This window comes from Perca flavescens, chromosome 16 (assembly GCF_004354835.1).
Source record: "Perca flavescens isolate YP-PL-M2 chromosome 16, PFLA_1.0, whole genome shotgun sequence".
NCBI classification, from domain to species: domain Eukaryota; kingdom Metazoa; phylum Chordata; class Actinopteri; order Perciformes; family Percidae; genus Perca; species Perca flavescens.
In genome coordinates this window covers 23784716-23803233 of record NC_041346.1, presented here as the reverse complement: position 1 = coordinate 23803233, position 18518 = coordinate 23784716, and the positions used below count along the sequence as shown (strand labels likewise).

At 41.4% G+C, this 18518-nt stretch overlaps 1 protein-coding gene across 1 annotated transcript in view; it reads right to left on the bottom strand.

The window, feature by feature from the left end:
* Nucleotides 1-18518, bottom strand: part of fibcd1b (fibrinogen C domain containing 1b) — a 160574-nt gene that overhangs the window by 74483 nt on the left and 67573 nt on the right. Inside the window, exon 2 of the mRNA XM_028602102.1 lies at nucleotides 4642-4725. Within this exon, the coding sequence (XP_028457903.1) occupies nucleotides 4642-4725 (84 nt within the window). The remainder of the gene's footprint in view (nucleotides 1-4641; nucleotides 4726-18518) is intronic.

Genomic DNA, 18518 nt, shown 5'->3' with positions numbered 1-18518 from the left:
ATATGTGGGCAGGTGTGTGGAAGTGTGCGTTTGTTGCTGTATGTGCAACTGTGAGTGAGTGCAAGCTCATTAATATGTAAATTGGCTGCACAAGCACACTGAAGCACAGTAATAGACAGCTAATGGTCTGCTTTACAATGGAGGTTTATGGTTTCTTTAAGGTGGAGAAAATCAATTGTGTTGTCCACGAAAAACTCTTATCCAATGTGTTTGCCCACAGTAAAGAAGTTGTAACTCCCCCAACAACTTGTCCATGCAGGGGTCAAAATATGGGATCACTGTGTTGTTCCCAATTATTAGCCCACATAGTATTGAGGTCTGAGGATGATTTATTACATGGGCCTTAATTGTAACCTTCCTTTGTCCAATCATGAGCCAACGTAAATGCCCACAAAAGGGGTTTATATGGAGCCTGAGGATGGTTTTCTCACATGGGCCCCATTTGTAACCCCCTGGCTTTATTTACAACTCACATGGGCAGATCCATATGGGGCCTGGAGCCACAGAGCACATTTTTCAAGGCCTGGTGAGTCCCTGCTGGAATCTTATGCTTCACAAAAGAAGATTTTAGCTGAAATTTAAAAAAATCTAACACACAACACAAACAACAAGAAAGCACGGACTCTGGGAATAACGCAATATATGCATTCGGTAGATTATTGCATTTAAAAAAAGAAATTGATCTGGGTAATACCTGAGAAGAGAAGCTGCCTTACCAATCTACACAAAAATACATGATTCCTTTATTCTGGAGGGGAACAAACCCATTTTTGAGAGGGTGATTGGAAAAGGACTACTTTCATCACATATTACATGTATTGTTGATTTCTTTTCTATTTTTACTCCTGTAATTTAAAAATATATTGGGTTGGATCTACTAAGTACATTGATTAAACTAATGCATTATTGTTTTTCTGCAGGGGCAAACTTTACTGTGGCCACTGTTTTCTATGGAAGCACTGTCACTGCAATCTGCCTGTAGGCTCTATTTATCCAAATGGGTCGGAAACTGTGCATGCATGCATACACACATTTTTTTTCACACAGCCCTTTTTTGCCAAATGACAGGCAAGCACCATGCACATATTGCAAATGGAAAAATTGGATTACTTTGTCAGAACCTTCCCACTTCTTCCTGTTTTTTTCCCCACCACAAATACATCATCACAGAAAAGAGCTCCAGGGAAGTATTGCTGAATGTAAAAAAATACATTTTTAACATCTAACTTAAGATGTAGACCCAGACTGCATGATGAAATTTCTCTCTGCATGTCAAAAAGTGTTTTTAGTTTTTCCCCTCTCCGTTTGTTCGAGTGTATGTGCAGTTAAGTGATACGCTATGACTGGGCTTGGCTGTGGCAGGGTGTCTGTGCTGTACATAATGTGTATAATGGCCTCTCGCGGCAGAATGGCTGCAGTGTAACATCAGAACAGTTTCTCTGAGCTCCATCGCCAGCGGGCCAAGACATCAGTGGAAACCATCATGGGCACTGCACTAAATATTCATTGCTAGCATACTGATTGTTAACTTAACACAGAGAAGATATACGGTGGCACCTGTTATGCCGAGAGCGACACACACACAGAGCTGACGGATACCTACACACATACACATACAGCAGCAGTGAATGTAATGAAACCTTTCGCAGATGTACCATGTACAGGAACATAATGATGTTCACAGATGTGAACCTCTTAAAGCACAACATATGAAGTAGTTTCTGATAGTTTAAGGCAGGGGTCTTCAATGTTTTTTAAGCCAAGGACCCCTTAACTGATAGAGAGATCAGGGACGTCCTACTACATATATTGTATAAAATGGAAGTTGCATATTAATCTGGTCCTACAATAACTTTTAGGGCAGCCTAAAGCATTTATAGATACCTTTTTTTCGCATTGAATACTAAGCTATATAAATAGCCTAATAATTGTTGCCATGATTTTATAAGTCATGTTTTAATGTTAAACACACATGTGGAACAGTCAATCCTTTGGGATGAACTGTATCTGTGGATGGCTACCTTACATTACCTATTGGCCAGTAAGCCTATCATCAGTGGGGATTTATATTTGCTAATAATATGTTGGACAACTAGCCTACTGCTCCAAATAAGTGACAAAATAATGCCAACGTGTTCCTATTTACATGTTGTGATTTGTACAGTCACAGCGTGTACAAATAGCAAGGTCACATGAGACACAGCCATCTTCTAACCGTATACAAACTCGGAACTATATTCTCAGAAAGGCGAAGCACTGCTACTTCTGCTACTTGGGCGGAGTGATTTGCTCGCAGCACCTGAAGCCCTGTGGTGAGGAGCAGAGAGTTCGCCTGGAGTTCTCTCAGAGTTGGAGTGATAGCGTCAACAATTACTAGATAGTAAAAGCATAGTGACCTTGTTATTTGTACACCCTGTGACTATACAAATTACAACATGTAAACAGGAACATGTTGCCGTTATTTTGTCACTTATCTGGAGCAGTAGGTTAGTTGGAACTGGTTCTGTGCTAGGCTTAGCTAGCGCTGGGGGCGTCAGACAGAGTTACAACTCGCACAGAGATGAGAAGGGTATGTATGGACTTGTCTAACTCTGGGGGTTACTGTGAATAAGCTGAAGTCCCAATAAGTCGGCGTGTTCCTTTAAGACTTTTACAATTTTGAAAAGACTTTCAAGAATTAACAATAATTTGGAGGCCCCCCTGCAGTGACTCTGAGGACCCCCTAGGGGTCCCGGTCCCCTGATGAAGATTCCTGGTTTAAGGTACAAATTTGTACCAATAACGCAGCCTAAAATGAAGATAACTAAAGTCAGTTAAGGTAGCTCATTGATTGTGGGGGCGCTGGGGAAAATGCACACAGCTAAAATACTGTCTATGGGTAGGGGCACTAAAAATGGACTTGCAAGAAAAGGTCCCACTGACCCAGCAACAAGCTTGGTTCAATTCTTTTTTGAGGTCAGGCTGACATCAGAGGGAATGACTTGAAGAAAAAAAAAGGTCAAGGACAATGACAAGTGGAGTTTTAGCTGCTACCATATTAGTTTTTTTCAATGGTCACAAAAAAAAAAAAAAAAAAAAAAAAAAAAAAAAGGCAACCTGCTTCATGTCCCAACAGAATACACAATACTTCAATTCAGTTCAAGAGTCGCAGTCGGGTAATGACAGTGAGAATGGTTGCGCAGGCAGCCTCTTAACACTGGAAAAACATTTTTTTGTAAATGAGTCTCAATCTCACAGCAGGAGCCCTTTCTGTAATTAGTGGCTGACTTTCAGATCCTCTCCTGCCTCTACTCATGCCACACCATGGGATTTGAGAGGACAACAGGGGAATAGTGATGGATAGATAGAAAAGGAGAGGCAAAGAATGAATTCTTCTCTATTTAAATGATGTTGTCCTCCCACGCAGGAACATTGGCAGACAGTTCTTGGACAAAAGGATTTGTCTGCTCATTAGTTAAGCAGGAAACCGGCAGTCTTGCAAGATCTCTCCCTTGCTGTCCTTCTTCCCTTCAAACACAAATATACACATATATGCTGTCACTGATACACAGGAAGCATTTCACATTGATGCAACCAACTATTTCATTCACCTGCAGCTTGAATACGATTTTCACATCACTATTCAATGCACACTGTAGCTTCCTTCAACATTCTGCCATGCAATCAAGCTCCTTTTCCTGTTTCAGCCATGATCACTCGCCGAGTTTAAAGAATCTGCAGAGCCTAATCCTGTCTAATGCTTGTGCATTTTGTGTACTTGAGCGGAGGTTGTGCCATCGCTGCTGTGCGGTGGCAAAATGTAATGTGTAATAATCCTTCACACTGCCATCACCAAAGCAGGGAGAAAGCGGATTGTGATGAAAATCGTCGTCAAGGATACCAAATCCCCTCCACAGGTGAGAAAATTACTATTCATAGTGTGCCAAGGTTTTTACTGGAAGGTGGTGGAATATATAATTACAAAAAGACAAACGGTATAACTGTAGCAATGGAGGGAATTTGTATACAGGACATTGCTTTTTATCAATTTCACTCTTCCACTTTTGTTCAATGTTTGCTGGAACCTATACCAACCTACAACATCCAGTTTGACAGTTGTTTCAATAACAAAAAGAAAAGTAGATTCATCGAATAGATGAGCGACAGAAAAATGATCAGTGACAATTTGTTCAATCAATTAATCAACAAGCGAAAATGACAAAAATGCCATGGTTGTAGCTTCTAAGATGTGAATGTTTGTTGGGTGTCTCAGTCGCTTATGATATTAAATTGACTATCTTTGGGCTTTGGTCAGATCAAATAAGCAATTAGAAGATGTCACCTTGGGCTCTGGACTATTATGATATCATACAATTAAATGCACAAATAATCAGCAGATTAATTAAATAGTACAAATTGTTGTTAGTTGCAAATGGTGAAGAAGTTGATTCACAGTATTCTCAGTCAGAGAAAAGGATATAAAAAAATAAACTGTTGAAATGGTTTTCAACAGTATGACGTATTAATTACACTAAAGCCCCTAATCACTAATTCTGTAATTCTGATATAACCCATAAAACAAAAGCGTGTGTTGGTGTCTGCGTGCATGTGTATTTGCCTGCGTGTGCATGTACACAGTACGTTGTAGTGACAGGGCCTTACCTTGGCCGGGGTCTCCCTGGCAGTTTCTGAGTCTGACCAGCGATGTTTGAGCTGGGAGGAGCTGGGCACACACTCACAGAACGTCTGCATGAGACAAACAGACAGGGCCACCAGTGTTGACGTTTGTTCATGTCACATGTGCAATCAAGCATGCAAGCACATGCGCAAAAACACAAACACAAACACACAGACACACACACACACGCACAAATACACACAGAGAGACAAAGGTTTTGTATCTGTATTTAAATAACATAAAAATCTGAATAGTGGGTGCAGCACATTTTCTATGCCAAAGCCCTCAAATCTAATATTTAAATCATTGTTAAGAGATAAATGACGCTGGTTCTGATAAAACTACCACCTACACACATAACTTCCCACTCCCACAGACAAATCTGAACATGCATCTGTACATCTCAAAGGTATCACTGAATTCAAGTTTATGACAGGCTCAGTGAGTCTTCTGAGGGATGGCTTTGCAAGATCCTCAGAACACAGAGTTTTGTCCTGCACCAAATACAAAAGAAATAAAAAAGGAAAAGGAAATTTTCATTGCATGTGAGTGGGTACAGCATGTGCAAGCATTCACATATGAAGGTGAATGTAGGAGTGTGTATACAATATCTGTAATAATTACATGCTTTAGTATATGTGTCTTTTGTGCCTGTATGCATCTGGGAGTAGTTCGAGCCACTGCACAGATAAAAGCGGAGTAATTATGAAAGTGGAGGCTTTCTAACTGCTCCATGAGAGCACGTCGTTCCGTGACCGTAAAGCCCGCTGCTTCCACGGTGGAATTGCTCAATTAGCCTGGGACAATAACACCGACACAAACACACACACGTGGGCACACATGCAGACACAAATGCCTACTTAAGAACGGATGCAGCAAACATTAGCAATTAATGTATCAGAATGTGTTCTCTATCCAAGCGTAGTGTTATAAAATTGTCTGTGTGTGAATGTACGTGACTGAGACTAAATCTGCTCTTTACCCGATGATACCATCAACAGGATCATGCTCATTTTCAGGTTCATATTTGTATTTGGGTTTCTACTAGACCATGTTTACATTCTTTCATGTTCTGTCGGAATATACCCATATTCTTCACCAGACCGGTCAAGACCACAACTGCAGGGACTTGACTCATTTCCAATTTGAAATTTGTAACTTCTTCTCGCCGCCCCCTTAACATGCACTCCCAAGAAAGTGAATGCGGGAGACAGGAGAAGCTCTGGCTGTCTGGCACTGGTCTGGTCTTTGTCTTGACTCGGTCTCGCCATGCCTTGGTCTTGACTTGAGATGCATTTTTAAACCAAGTTTAAACAGGGTCTAACAATGGCTTGGTTAACAATTCAGCAAACCTTGCCTACTTTCACATTCAGCAGACATAGAGTAGCGTTCATTTGGGGTCATGTTTATGTACCTGACACAATGAAGGTTCAATATTCACTCTCTGTTTACCGCTGTTTCAGTCTCCAACAACGCTTGAGAAAAATATCTGGCTTTTTAGCCGTAATCGCTCAGCTTTCATCAGTGGCCACTTTTGTCTGATAGCCATTTGTTGCTGGCAGGTGAGTTTATCAGAGCTTTTTTATGTGGAAACAACTGCCTACGGGGGGCTAATGAGAGCAGCTTAGACACAGCTACACAATAATTGCGTAGGCCTTAACAAAAAATGTGAGTTTAAAGAGGCTTAAAAGCTCCTTGGAGCTGTAGAGTTGGGTGGTAATTCTCTCTGATTTCAGCAGGTGTGAGTGGCCCTTTCACAGTGGAGTCATGTGAATCAATGTTAATATCAAAAATATAACAGGTTTAACTACAGACGTGCATGTGTATGTGTGTGTACACGCATGCAGTTGTGTAGCAGTGTTTGTGTACGTTTTGGCAGTTGTCACTGAGTGGGAACAGCTGTGTACGCAGCTCACACAGACATGGTTATGATGGCTGACCAATAGTTCACCTCTTTGCTCTAAGCATTCTTTTCCTATGTGTATGACAGCAAGAGAGGAGGAAAAAAAGAAGGCAGCAATAGAGAAACAAGTAAAGGCGGGAATGAGAACGAGATGGAGGGAGATTTGGGAGAGATGTGCTGAATTCTAATGAGCAGCCTTAGGGTCAGCGATAGAAATCTGTCTGTTCTGCCAAAAACATCGCAGTGGTCTGTGCTTGCAGTATACAGAGGAGCTACAGAGCTCCCATTACTAAATAAACACAGACTCTCCAGTGATACGGCTTACAAACTAAGAAGTCAGCTACACAGTAAAGTAAATTAGAATTAATTTGTATGTTACCACAAATAAAAAATAGGTGTTAGCATTTTATGCTGTTGCCAAATTCACAGGTGCGTGTGTGCACCAATACAGATGTTGACTTTAGCAAGGTGTGTTTAAACCTCACTGCTCACTAAGCCGATGAAGTGGAAGAGGCTTTGCATATAATAACTTGTGGGCTTACTAATCATTTAACGGGACTTGCATACTGCTAAATGAAGGGACTGAGACTGACAGAATAATGGAAAAAAGGGGGAGCAGAATAAAGAGCACAAGGGCATTATGTGCACAGTTCAGGAGATTATCTTTCAAAGTATATATTGTCTGATATGGTCTGTAGATATTGCAACGCCTTCTCAAAAGGCACTAAGAAAGAGAAGGGTTAACAGTGAATGAATGAATAGAACTGTGACATCCTGACAGAATAAGTGCTGAGGATTTCCCGCCTGCCATTGGAAATCAAGAAGCCATTCAGATAAACGATGAAACATCTTTAAATTCACAGCAAGTCACAACAAGGCTTCATGTTCCTCTGAGGTTGCATTGAAATTACTCAACACAGACCAGAGGTGCTTTGTATAAATCCAACCTATCCCTTTGAAATGCATTTATATAATACAATGATTCTAAGTTCTTGGATAACCCAAATCAAGGACTACAGAGCAAATAAAGATGCTGCTTTTTAGAAGTGTTAATATTCATTGAATTTGACAGTTCAAGTTTTTTTTTTTGAGGATTCAGTCTCTTGTACATTATTCATGAACTACTATATAATGACCCAATAAATCTTAAACTAACGACGCATTGCGTCATTAGTTTTTTTTAGTCAGTGTCTACTTGTAAGTTGAGTCGGAGGGTGTGCTATTTTACTTGCGGAGACACAAAGATAGTTCCCAATATGAAGTGTATGTCATCAGGAAGTAATAATTTGTTATTGGTAATGTGCTATTTAAGCAGCTGATCTGGAATGATTTGACTCAAAAGACATTTAGAAATGAGATCTAGAAACTCATTAGATACTGGATCATTGACATAAAGCTTAAGTAACTTGTGATTATCATTATCTACAATCCTTAATTCAGAGTTATTCAAGAGCTACTTATTTGCTGCGTATTGATTTGCAGTTAGTCCCTTGGTGTCTTTTTACTTGAAAATTACACAAGATGTTGTGTAACTCATTGGAAAGTTACTGCTCAACAATTTAGCCAAGAGAGAAAAATGAAAGGTTTAAAAATGAGTGTTTGTCTCACACACACACACACACACACACACACACACACACACACACACACACACACACACACACACACACACACACACACACACACACACACACACACACACACACACACACACACACACACACACACACACACACACACACACACACACACACACACACACACACACACACACACACACACACACACACACACACACACACACACACACACACACACACACACACACACACACACACACACACACACACACACACACACACGGAGGATAAAGGACTGGAGACCTTCATGGCGTCCAATATAATCTATTAAACCCAACACACAAGTTGTTAGAAATAAAAATCGTCTAGAAATCATCTTTGTACATCCGATGTACAATTGGTGGAGCGACCTCCGTCTCAAGCACTTAAAGCATAGCTGTTTTGTTCCTATTTCAGGAAAAATATTATGAATACCGAACTATGTTGCAAAAGAGCACTTATATGGTAAGGTGTGGAGGTTGGATGGTCAATGGGATTGGTGGACTGTTGCTTTCAACACTAATAGTCCAGGTTTGTCATTTACCCATCATCATAACATTCCCCGAACCTTTAGTAAAAAAAGCTAAGAAGTTTACAGATGAATGTAATTTGCAGTAGATATGGTTTGAAAAAACCTGCATTAAACTGATAAAACAGACATTTAGGACCACAAAATAATAATAATATCACCTTCCCCACCTCCTTCATAAAAGCTAAATGGAATTCAACCGCCAACAGGGGACTGTTGCATGGACTGCTGAATAGGATAAGAGAGGTGTTTACCTTGCCAGCACCTATATTCTATTCTGCAAACTACAGAGATTTGGGTCTGGATATTTTAGAGGACACTGTCATAGTGGATGTGATGGGTGGCATAGCAGCTTTTACAGACTTCAAAGTGACTATTCCCTGTACAGCTGATGGCCGATGACAGTCCTGGACACTTTTCTGCATTACTTTGCCACTGGCACATAAATAATGGTTATACCGGGTACCAGGAGGGACCCTGCTGTGATTTGGTAGCATTACTAAGTATATGAGGCAATATGAGACCTCCTAAAATGACAGATCAGTCATTGGTGTATTTTTCAAGCCTTTGTTTTATGTAAAGCACTTTGAATTGCCCGGTTGCTGAAATGTGCTATACAAATAAAGCTGCCTTGCCTTGGGTTCAAATTATATTCATACTTACTTTTAAGTTGATTTCTGGCTTAATGTAGTGTATAACTAAGAGCTGTCCATGAGCTGGCTTTTTTGTCCAGTTCTAAATTCATTAAATATCTTCTTCTTTGCAGATTGGCTGCATCTGCTCGGACTATTTCTATAAACAAACTATTCTTTCAACACACTTTATCAAGACTGCCCTCTCACCAAAAGGTAACAAACACTTCTAAACATGCCACAGTTGGAAACAGACAGTCAATTAAGAGCCCTACGTGGAAGAAAAATGCACTAAGTGAGCTGATGCTTAATGTTTGTCTTGTACAATCAAGGATCCTATTGTTATGAATACAGAGTTCTGTGTTAAATAATCTAAACATCCAAGTATACATGCAGGATGCGGCTCCGTTTCTGCTATGACCTCAGCTCCATTGGCTGAAATAGCTCAATGAAAAATACTTTGTGCTTTTTTTGGCGTATATGAATCTGCTGTGTCCTCGAGTAAAACATAAACTGAGTAAATTCACAAAACACAATCAACTGCATCAGCAAAAACGGATGCATGCAAACACTGAGAGAAATGCTCTTCACCTTCAAAATAAGACAGCATGCAGAGAAAGAAGAGCCAGAGAGGCCTGCGGGAGACCAGGGAGATGAGTTCAATCCTAAGAGACAAATCACCCGCTCTACCCTCCACTGCTTGTCCTTGGCGCTCGCACTGCAATCGGCCACACACAGGGAGTGAGTCTGTCACCCACTGTCCCTGAGGCGCACGCACACACCAGAATGCAAAAACATATCACCGCAGACTCTATTATAAAGCACACAATCACTGGGAGGTCAGAATGGCTGCTTTGTGAGCGTGAAGTGAAACGGCAAGATTGAAAGAGGGCTTTCAATTTCATATGGGTGTTGTGGTTTACATTGTTACCTCTCTTCTCTCAGGACACAGATGATCTGAGACGTATGCTCCCTTATCTGCCAGTTAATTTAATAAGAGCCTAAATACATGTTTGGACAAGCTCCACACATGTAAAAGCTCAACAACGCCATATCTATGTATTTCTGGTAATTATTACAACTATGTTTTTTTTTTAATTGCCTTTTCCCTGCCTTCCCCAACCATTATTCCTATCATTTCTTGTGGAGTTTTTCTCTGTCGTCATAGAGAGCATGTGGTTGAACTGTTGATTCTGTGGGCTTGTATGGCTCATTGAGATATTGAATGTGAGATTTTGGGCTGTACAAAAATTTGAAGATGCAGGATTTGGGTATGACTGCATAAATGTGTTCAAAATTGGGTATAAAAATGCAAAAGCAGCACTTGTGTGACAGTAAAATAATTCTTATTGCACTGCAAGGGTCCTTAAGAGAATGGCCACCTTGCTGCAAATGCTGCTTCAACACACAAATACAGAGAAATCGTTGTTAAAAGGAACACGCTCAATCTTACATGAAATAGCAAGGAGGCAATTATGATGCAATACGCTTTACCTTTGTCAGGAATAATCAAAATGATTCTCATCAAGGACACCTCACATTTTAGCTTCACAGGCTTACATCTCTTTCTTCCTTCTTTCCAGTCCCCACTTCAATTTCTCTTTTTGAAATTGCAGGCCACTTAACAGTCCTGATTGCAGTTGCAAGCAGAGTTGAGTGCACCAGCACAATCACGCATGCACAAGATGCACACACACACACACACACACACACACACACACACACACACACACACACACACACACACACACACACACACACACACACACACACACACACACACACACACACACACACACACACACACACACACACACACACACACACACACACACACACACACACACACACACACACACACACACACACAAAGACAAGATGAATCTCTGCCCCTCAGCCGTGCTATTTTAATAGCAGTGGTGATAAGAAGGCAGACACTTCTAACAGGGAGAAATGAAAAGCCTCCTCTCATAATGTATACATTTGCATACATCGCTATGTGCAAACCGTACATGCACTCATAAATAATACATGCATGTTATGGATACTGGTGTCTACACTTCATAGTAACGCTACCTTGCAGATGCAGAATGACTAATGGTTGAAGCGAAGCATGAAAGGGTGGCCTTACACGTGTGCGCATTTATCGGTCTGTCTCTTTGTTTCAATCCATCCCTTTGTGTATGTCTGTGACTGTGTCCATACGCATGGGATACCCTGAATCTTGACAGTTTGACCTTGGCAAAGAGATCATATTTTTATGCTGATGGTGATGGTTTTGCTCCTTTATTTGCTCCTTTACGCACACGGTTTGTGGATCTGTGTGGTACTTCATTAATGTGAAAAACTGCAGGTATTTTTATTAGTATGTGTGTATGTGTGTGTGTGTGTGTGTGTGTGTGTGCGCACACACATGTGAGGCACTGTGTGACTAAAGAATGCTGGTTGAGTGCTATCGGGTGGTAAGTGCTGCGTGTTCATTCTCTCCCCGAGGGGAGGTCGTGCTGCAGTGGATATTGGTCTTCTAAGGTCACGGGTTTATATAGGAAATCAACTTTCCGATGGTGCACCCAAGTTATGGTATTACCAACAAACAGAACAGTTCCCTGAACCTGTCAAGTGCAATCTCTCACCTCTCTATCCTTTCTATGCTGAGGAAGATTGAGCATGAAATAGAAAATGAAGATGAATAAATAAACAGATGTGTACTCGCTCCCTACGCAGCAGGGTAAAAAGACTCAAAAAAGGTCCCGTTTATCTAGTTAATGGAGTCGGTCCTCCCCCAAATAACGCCCATGTTCATGCAGCAATTACCAGTCATATTTACGTTTATAGTGACGCCGCAGTCTAGTGTCATAAATTATGACAAAGCAGCAAAGCAGATAGTAAGGTGACACTGCCGAATTCCGCATGAGGAGGCAGGTTGGGGTGGCGGATGGGTCAAACAAACACAGGACTTTCACCCAGGAAAACGAGGTTTGTGTCCTGTTTGAAAGTAAAATTAAACTGTGAGGTTTTTTAACTTTACGAAACAGAGCTATGTCAAGTTCTGCGTCACATGCGTAACCAGAAGTGTAGTAACATCTGAATTTAACCAAAACCACAACCTTAATTATAAACTTAAAGCTATAGTGTGTAGTTCCTGTCACCCCCATGAGGAATTCCCATTAATGACAACAACACTGTCAGCAGGTCCACATGATACAAGCCTTCCGTGATCGCGCGCAAGCAAACTATCCCTCCTCCACACAGTTGCTTGTAGCCAAAGAGGACACAGAGGATTAAAAAAACATGATGGGCTCTTCAGAAAAGGTAATTATCTTCACTCGAGCTTCTGCGCAGGAAAGTCACCGGACGACAAAATCTTCTGAACATAGCCTGAGAATTACAGAGAGTTGTGTGGAGCTGATAGTCTTAGTTAGCTTTGTAACAACTCATTTGGCGATGGCTTGAATGTAACGGACGTTCATCAATATAAAAAAGTTCTAAAACTAGCACTAAAGCTTTAACTTAGTTTTGGTGGGTCATATTTCCTGCCATCGGTAGGGGCACTAATTCATGAAACGCTCCTGTGGGTCTTATTAGAGGGTAGAATTACACTACCTATAATGTGGTATGGTTTGGAGGACTTGTTGGGTCAATGAGGAACCAATGTTTTTCCCCTTAAGTCCTAAACCTGACTTCCTATCCTTAAAAGTGAATGTGGCAGTATTTTTTCTGTCTGGAGTCTAGTAAGCATGGCAACAGTGTAGTGCTACTACTTGCGGGAAGTCATTTTCAGCAGGGGGTGCGGGGTGCTGTGGGGGGGGCGCAGAACGACTCTACCTCTGCCCCCCCCCCCCTCCCCTCCCCTCCATGAAGTAGGTTACATACGGTGAGAACTAAGTGGGCACTAAATCACAAGCCAATCACTACTGATCAAAAGACTCCTTTGCAGCGGACCGGGTTTAAATCCGACCTGCGGCCCTTTGCTGCGTGTCATTCCCTCTCTCTCTCCCCCTTTCCTGTCTATGCACTGTCACTATCGAATAAAAAATAATAAAAAAAAAAGATTAATGACTAGTCCAGCTGAGCAGGCATCAAGTATGCCTTTTCGAGGTTCAATAAACCAAGTACTGCCATCTGACTCACATCACAAGACAATGTTACAATTAATTAAATCATACCAAAGCGTTGTATGGCTCAAGACTATGGCGATATAGTATTCACTAAAAATCACCCAAGCAGAAAGCACAATAGTAATTCTGAAACGGGATTGACTGAAAATACAACAATGCCATCACACAACACAGCTGAGTGCAGGTTGTAAAATAACAGTCACTTAGTCAGCTGCAACTTCACAAACTGCAAAAGCCAACATATAGGCTACTGCACTTGACAACTGTCTCATACAGGCCTATAGCAGCATCACAAAATTATGATGCAATGCGTCTGATATGCATGGCATTTCAATAAACTAAACAAAATATGTACATTATCGGGTCACACGGTCACAACAGATTATATTAACCTACTCAATTTACAGATAGCATAATAGCTCTTACCTTTAGAACTTCTAATTTCTTGTCTTTTTCTTTGCAAAGTTCAGATCAAATCCTCAAAGTCCAGCTCCCTCAGCAGCTCGCTAAACCCTGCTACACATGTGCTGTGTGTTGGGAGCACTTTACAGGCAACGCAACAAATGTCTCCGGTGGACAGTGAATATAGAATCCACTCCCGTGGTACCGTTTCACCGTTGTGAAGGTGTCGGGTCAGTGCCTCGTTAGTGAGAGAGCGGGTCTTTCTGCCGCCAGCCTCGTCCCCCCTCCGAGATGCTGGACATTTAGCCGCCGATTCTGAAAGGCTAATATCCCTCTGGGTATAACTTCCTCCCGGACGGTCTCTGTAATCGGTCCCCGTAGTGCAGGCTCTTCAGAGATGATGGTACCTGAGGGGCCATTACCTTGTTCTGTAATGCTGATGACCGCCGGCCTCATCTCTGTCTTTTTCCAGAACAACTTCGCTAAAGTTAACGTTAGCCACCGTTAGCTGTGGCTGAGTGTAGCTGGTAGAAGGCAGCGATTCTTCCAAGCTAACGTTGGCTAGCTCCTCGACATCCTCCTCTTCGTCATTCCCAGCTCTTTTTAAAAAGCCTTTTATTCGCGGGACATTTTTATAGCAGCCGCTTTCTCTCCGTTTTTCCCACTCTCACTCGCTGATGCAACCCAATCTGACCGGGGATCAGTTACTAATTAATTCCACTCTTTCAATCTCAACGCGTTCTTAGAAAGCTGATCTTGGATCAGTCCGATGTAAACAATCTGCTCTATGCCCACCCACCTTTATCTTTAGCCAATCTACACAGTGCATGCGGCCTTCTCCCAATCATTACATTAAACAACTTGTATTTTATTCTGATTGGATAATTATCACCATAATGCTTAATGCCCATTGGGTAATACGGGCTTGATCGCAGTTTGCCAACAAGGGGTGCTGCCGCCAACAAGGGGTGCTGCCACCAACAGGGGGTGCTGCAGCTACCCCAGCACCCCTACTTCCCGCGCCTATGAGTGGCACTACTCGTAATCACAAAAGCAATTTTCTCAAAAGGGCCTTCACTATAATGGTGGCATTCTAAATTGATGCAGAGTGGGGGTTTGATCACTGCCTTTTCAAGAGATGGAATCAGCAACAGGGACATGTTTATGAAATAGTGTAAGAAATGATAGTTTTAGCCTCTGTGTGAGTAAATGTTTAGTTTTTAAATCATGCAAATAAAAAGACAGACGAATGTAGAAGACTGCAACTCTTACTAACTTTACATTTACAGTTTATGGTCATCCCCTAGTAATTGGTCAAAACTAATAAAAATAAAGTAAGAAAAGAGATTATAGATAAGACACTGCTACCATCACTGCAATAGAGAAGTAAATAAAAGATGGCTGCAAGCATTGCAACCATTAGGAAAGTAATGGAAAGTCACCTCTGTGGAAACTATTAATGCCAAAAAGAGTGTGAAATTAAGTACTAGGCAGATACACTAGATGCATGTTTGATGTAGAATATATTTCTATTCTCCATCCATCCATCTTCGTCCGCTTATCCGGTGTCGGGTCGCGGGGGGAGCAGCTCCAGCAGGGGACCCCAAACTTCCCTTTCCCGAGCAACATTAACCAGCTCCGACTGGGGGATCCCGAGGCGTTCCCAGGCCAGGTTGGAGATATAATCCCTCCACCTAGTCCTGGGTCTTCCCCGAGGCCTCCTCCCAGCTTCTATTCTATTATTTAAAAAAAAAAACTCACAATAGACTGTTAATAATCTGGCCTGTGTATTTGATGAAAGTGAAGGCACACCGAATTAATGTTCCTGCCAAATTTGGTGTCATTCTGACCTGTGGTTCATGGGTTGCTCAGAAACTGATGGTGAATTTAATGAGTTCTGGTGACAAAAACTTGGTTAATGCAACATTGTAATCTAATGCCATTTAATACTTTATACAGCAAAATTGTAACCTTGCCTAAAGCATCATACTTTAACACTATTGCCCCAAATAAGAATAGAACTGTGACAGCTTTAGTGAAATACAAGAGGAGTATAAGAGGAATATGTAAAACAGAGGTACACTTTATTCTAAAAAAGCTAAGATCTTAAGTACACAGCCTGAATCATCAGGACTCAGGAGCTGACATATATGAGAGCAGAAGCAGTGGCTTGCTCTCTGGCTGTTTGTAAAAGGAACTGCCACAACTGTCATTTTTTCCCATGAATGCAGTACGGCAATGTCAAAGAAAATGTAAACCGAATGAACACTGTGAAGAAGGCAAGAACTAAATCAAGTAGAGTGACTGCATAAATAGACCAGTTGAGTGTGGTTAGCCATTGCTAAACATCAGTCACGCTCTGGAAGTAAGAGACAAGCTTTCACTAGGTTTACCCAAGTGGAATGATACAATAACTCAAACTCACTTCCTTCATGTGTGACAGGTTATCATACCAACTTGACACAATGTGTAGATTAATAAATAATACAGATGTAGGTGTCTTGTATGTTTATGTGCTTCATGTATTTTAATTGTGGCAATGTTTAAAGGTGCTGTAGGTAGGATTGTGAAGATCCAGGACTTAGCCAAAGAATAACAACTTCTCAGTCCCTCCCCCCCCTTTCTGCTGAAGCCCAAACGGTCTTCTAAGCCAGTGGTTCCCAACCTGGGGTCCGGGCACCTCCAGGGGGGGCGGCAAAGATCACAGGGGGGGCGCGAGTCTTTATCTGGTTTGAGGTTGAGGTAAAAAAAAAATGTTTTGCACATGTTAAACAAATTATAATACACTAGAATATCTAATGTATACAAAAGTCTGTATGAAAACTATATATTTTCTTGTATCCTCAATTTTCCTGCCGCCACGGCATCACAATCTTATGAATGAAACATGCCGGAGAAACAGTGCTGATAACTCCTCTGTATCAAAAAAGAAAGAGAGGCTCTATCTCGAGAGTTACCTCAACTTCGTTTTTTTGGGGCGGGGGGCTCAGCTTTTCTTAGACATGAGTAGGGGGGGCGCCAAGGAAAAAAGGTTGGGAACCACTGTTCTAAGCCCCTCGCCCCACCAGGGAGTATGAATGTGTGTGCATGAGCAGTGATTGACACACAGTTAGACACCCCCCCCGGCCATGATTGGAGCATCTGAACAGGGAGCGATGGATTTTTGCAAATCACACTACAGGCTGTAGGTGGTGCCAGAGGAGCCAGATATTTTTATTTTTTATTGCCTGCTTCATATAGTTCTACTGGAACATAGTGGTCAGTTTCAGCAAATATGACAGAAAGTTAGTTTTATAAGTCTTACCTACTGCATCTCTAATGTTTGTTTTCATGACTGTTTAAAAGCCCTTCTAAGGACGGGCATTGGAAATTAGCAATAGCTATAAATGCTGTGCTGCTGCACATTGGAGATTTGTTGCACAAATGTCTATGTCTAAGCATATGTCCCTATTCAAATACACATGGAATTAAATGAAAAAAGTCTGATGATGAAATGAGTCTAAGTGTGAGTTATAGAAATCACACAATAATAGATTCAAGACGGTGACAGATTTGAGTTTTGTGGATTCACAGAGTTGAGTAAAGTTGCAAATGGGAAATCAACGTGCCACCAAACATTTCAAAGCGACAAACTGTTTGTTTCATTTGGACTAATCAATACATTTCCCCAAAACACATGCAAATCCTAACACTATGCCAATTCTACAAGAGTCACAAAGCAACAGTAAGTGATGATGGCAAACATGATTATATGGTAGGGCCAGTCGGAAAACGTGGAAGCTTTAAAATGAATACACGCAACAACTTAATTAATGCAGTCCTGTGCAGACAGTTCCTCTGGAGTTACGCAATTAATCCACTTCATTAGTGTCTAGAGAGACAACAGACAAGAGATGAGAGAGCCAGAGCATGGGGAGAGAGGAATGGGGAGACAGAGAAAGAATAAGAGCCTGCTTTGTTAGTGTTCGAAAGAGACACTTTTCAAGGCAGTAATTATGACGCAGAAAGAATGTAATTATTTTCCCAGAATGCCAGAGGGCTCCGAGTGTCTCCTAATAGTGATGGGTGACAATCTAATAGACCATAGATGTAAGTAGCGCATGGGGCTTAATTGGTATTTAAACGCAAGTAGCTTGTCTGAACACATCCAGGCTCGTTCCTAAACATGTCGGCAGTGCCTCCACCCTGTGATCCCGCCTGGCATGATGTGACAAATTTGATCAGAGAGAAGGGGTGTCGCTGTGCATCTCACACAATCTGACAGCTTGCAGTAATAAGCCTGAGGTATCGTGAGTATTTTAAAACTGTCACGTTTCGCACTTCCCCAGGGATCCTCAAAATGCTTCATACCAAATCCACAATTAAAGGCAGAGACTTAATCTGAATAGAGATTGCCACGGGTGACTTGAGGATGTTTTGTTGCAGAGCGCACCATGTGTCTACACTGTGGGAATGAGTACAATGTAAGAAAACAGTAGATGGCAAGAATCACAGCTGTTTAACTTGACGTTATTCAAGTGAATAACTTTTCCAAATGAATTAACAGTGATTTTTGAAAGATGGTTTTGGCATCTTTGCTTTACAAGATGGTAAATAGTGTAGAGAGGTATCTCAACCTCACACGAGCAAAAGTGACAGAATAAATTATCCCCTGTAAT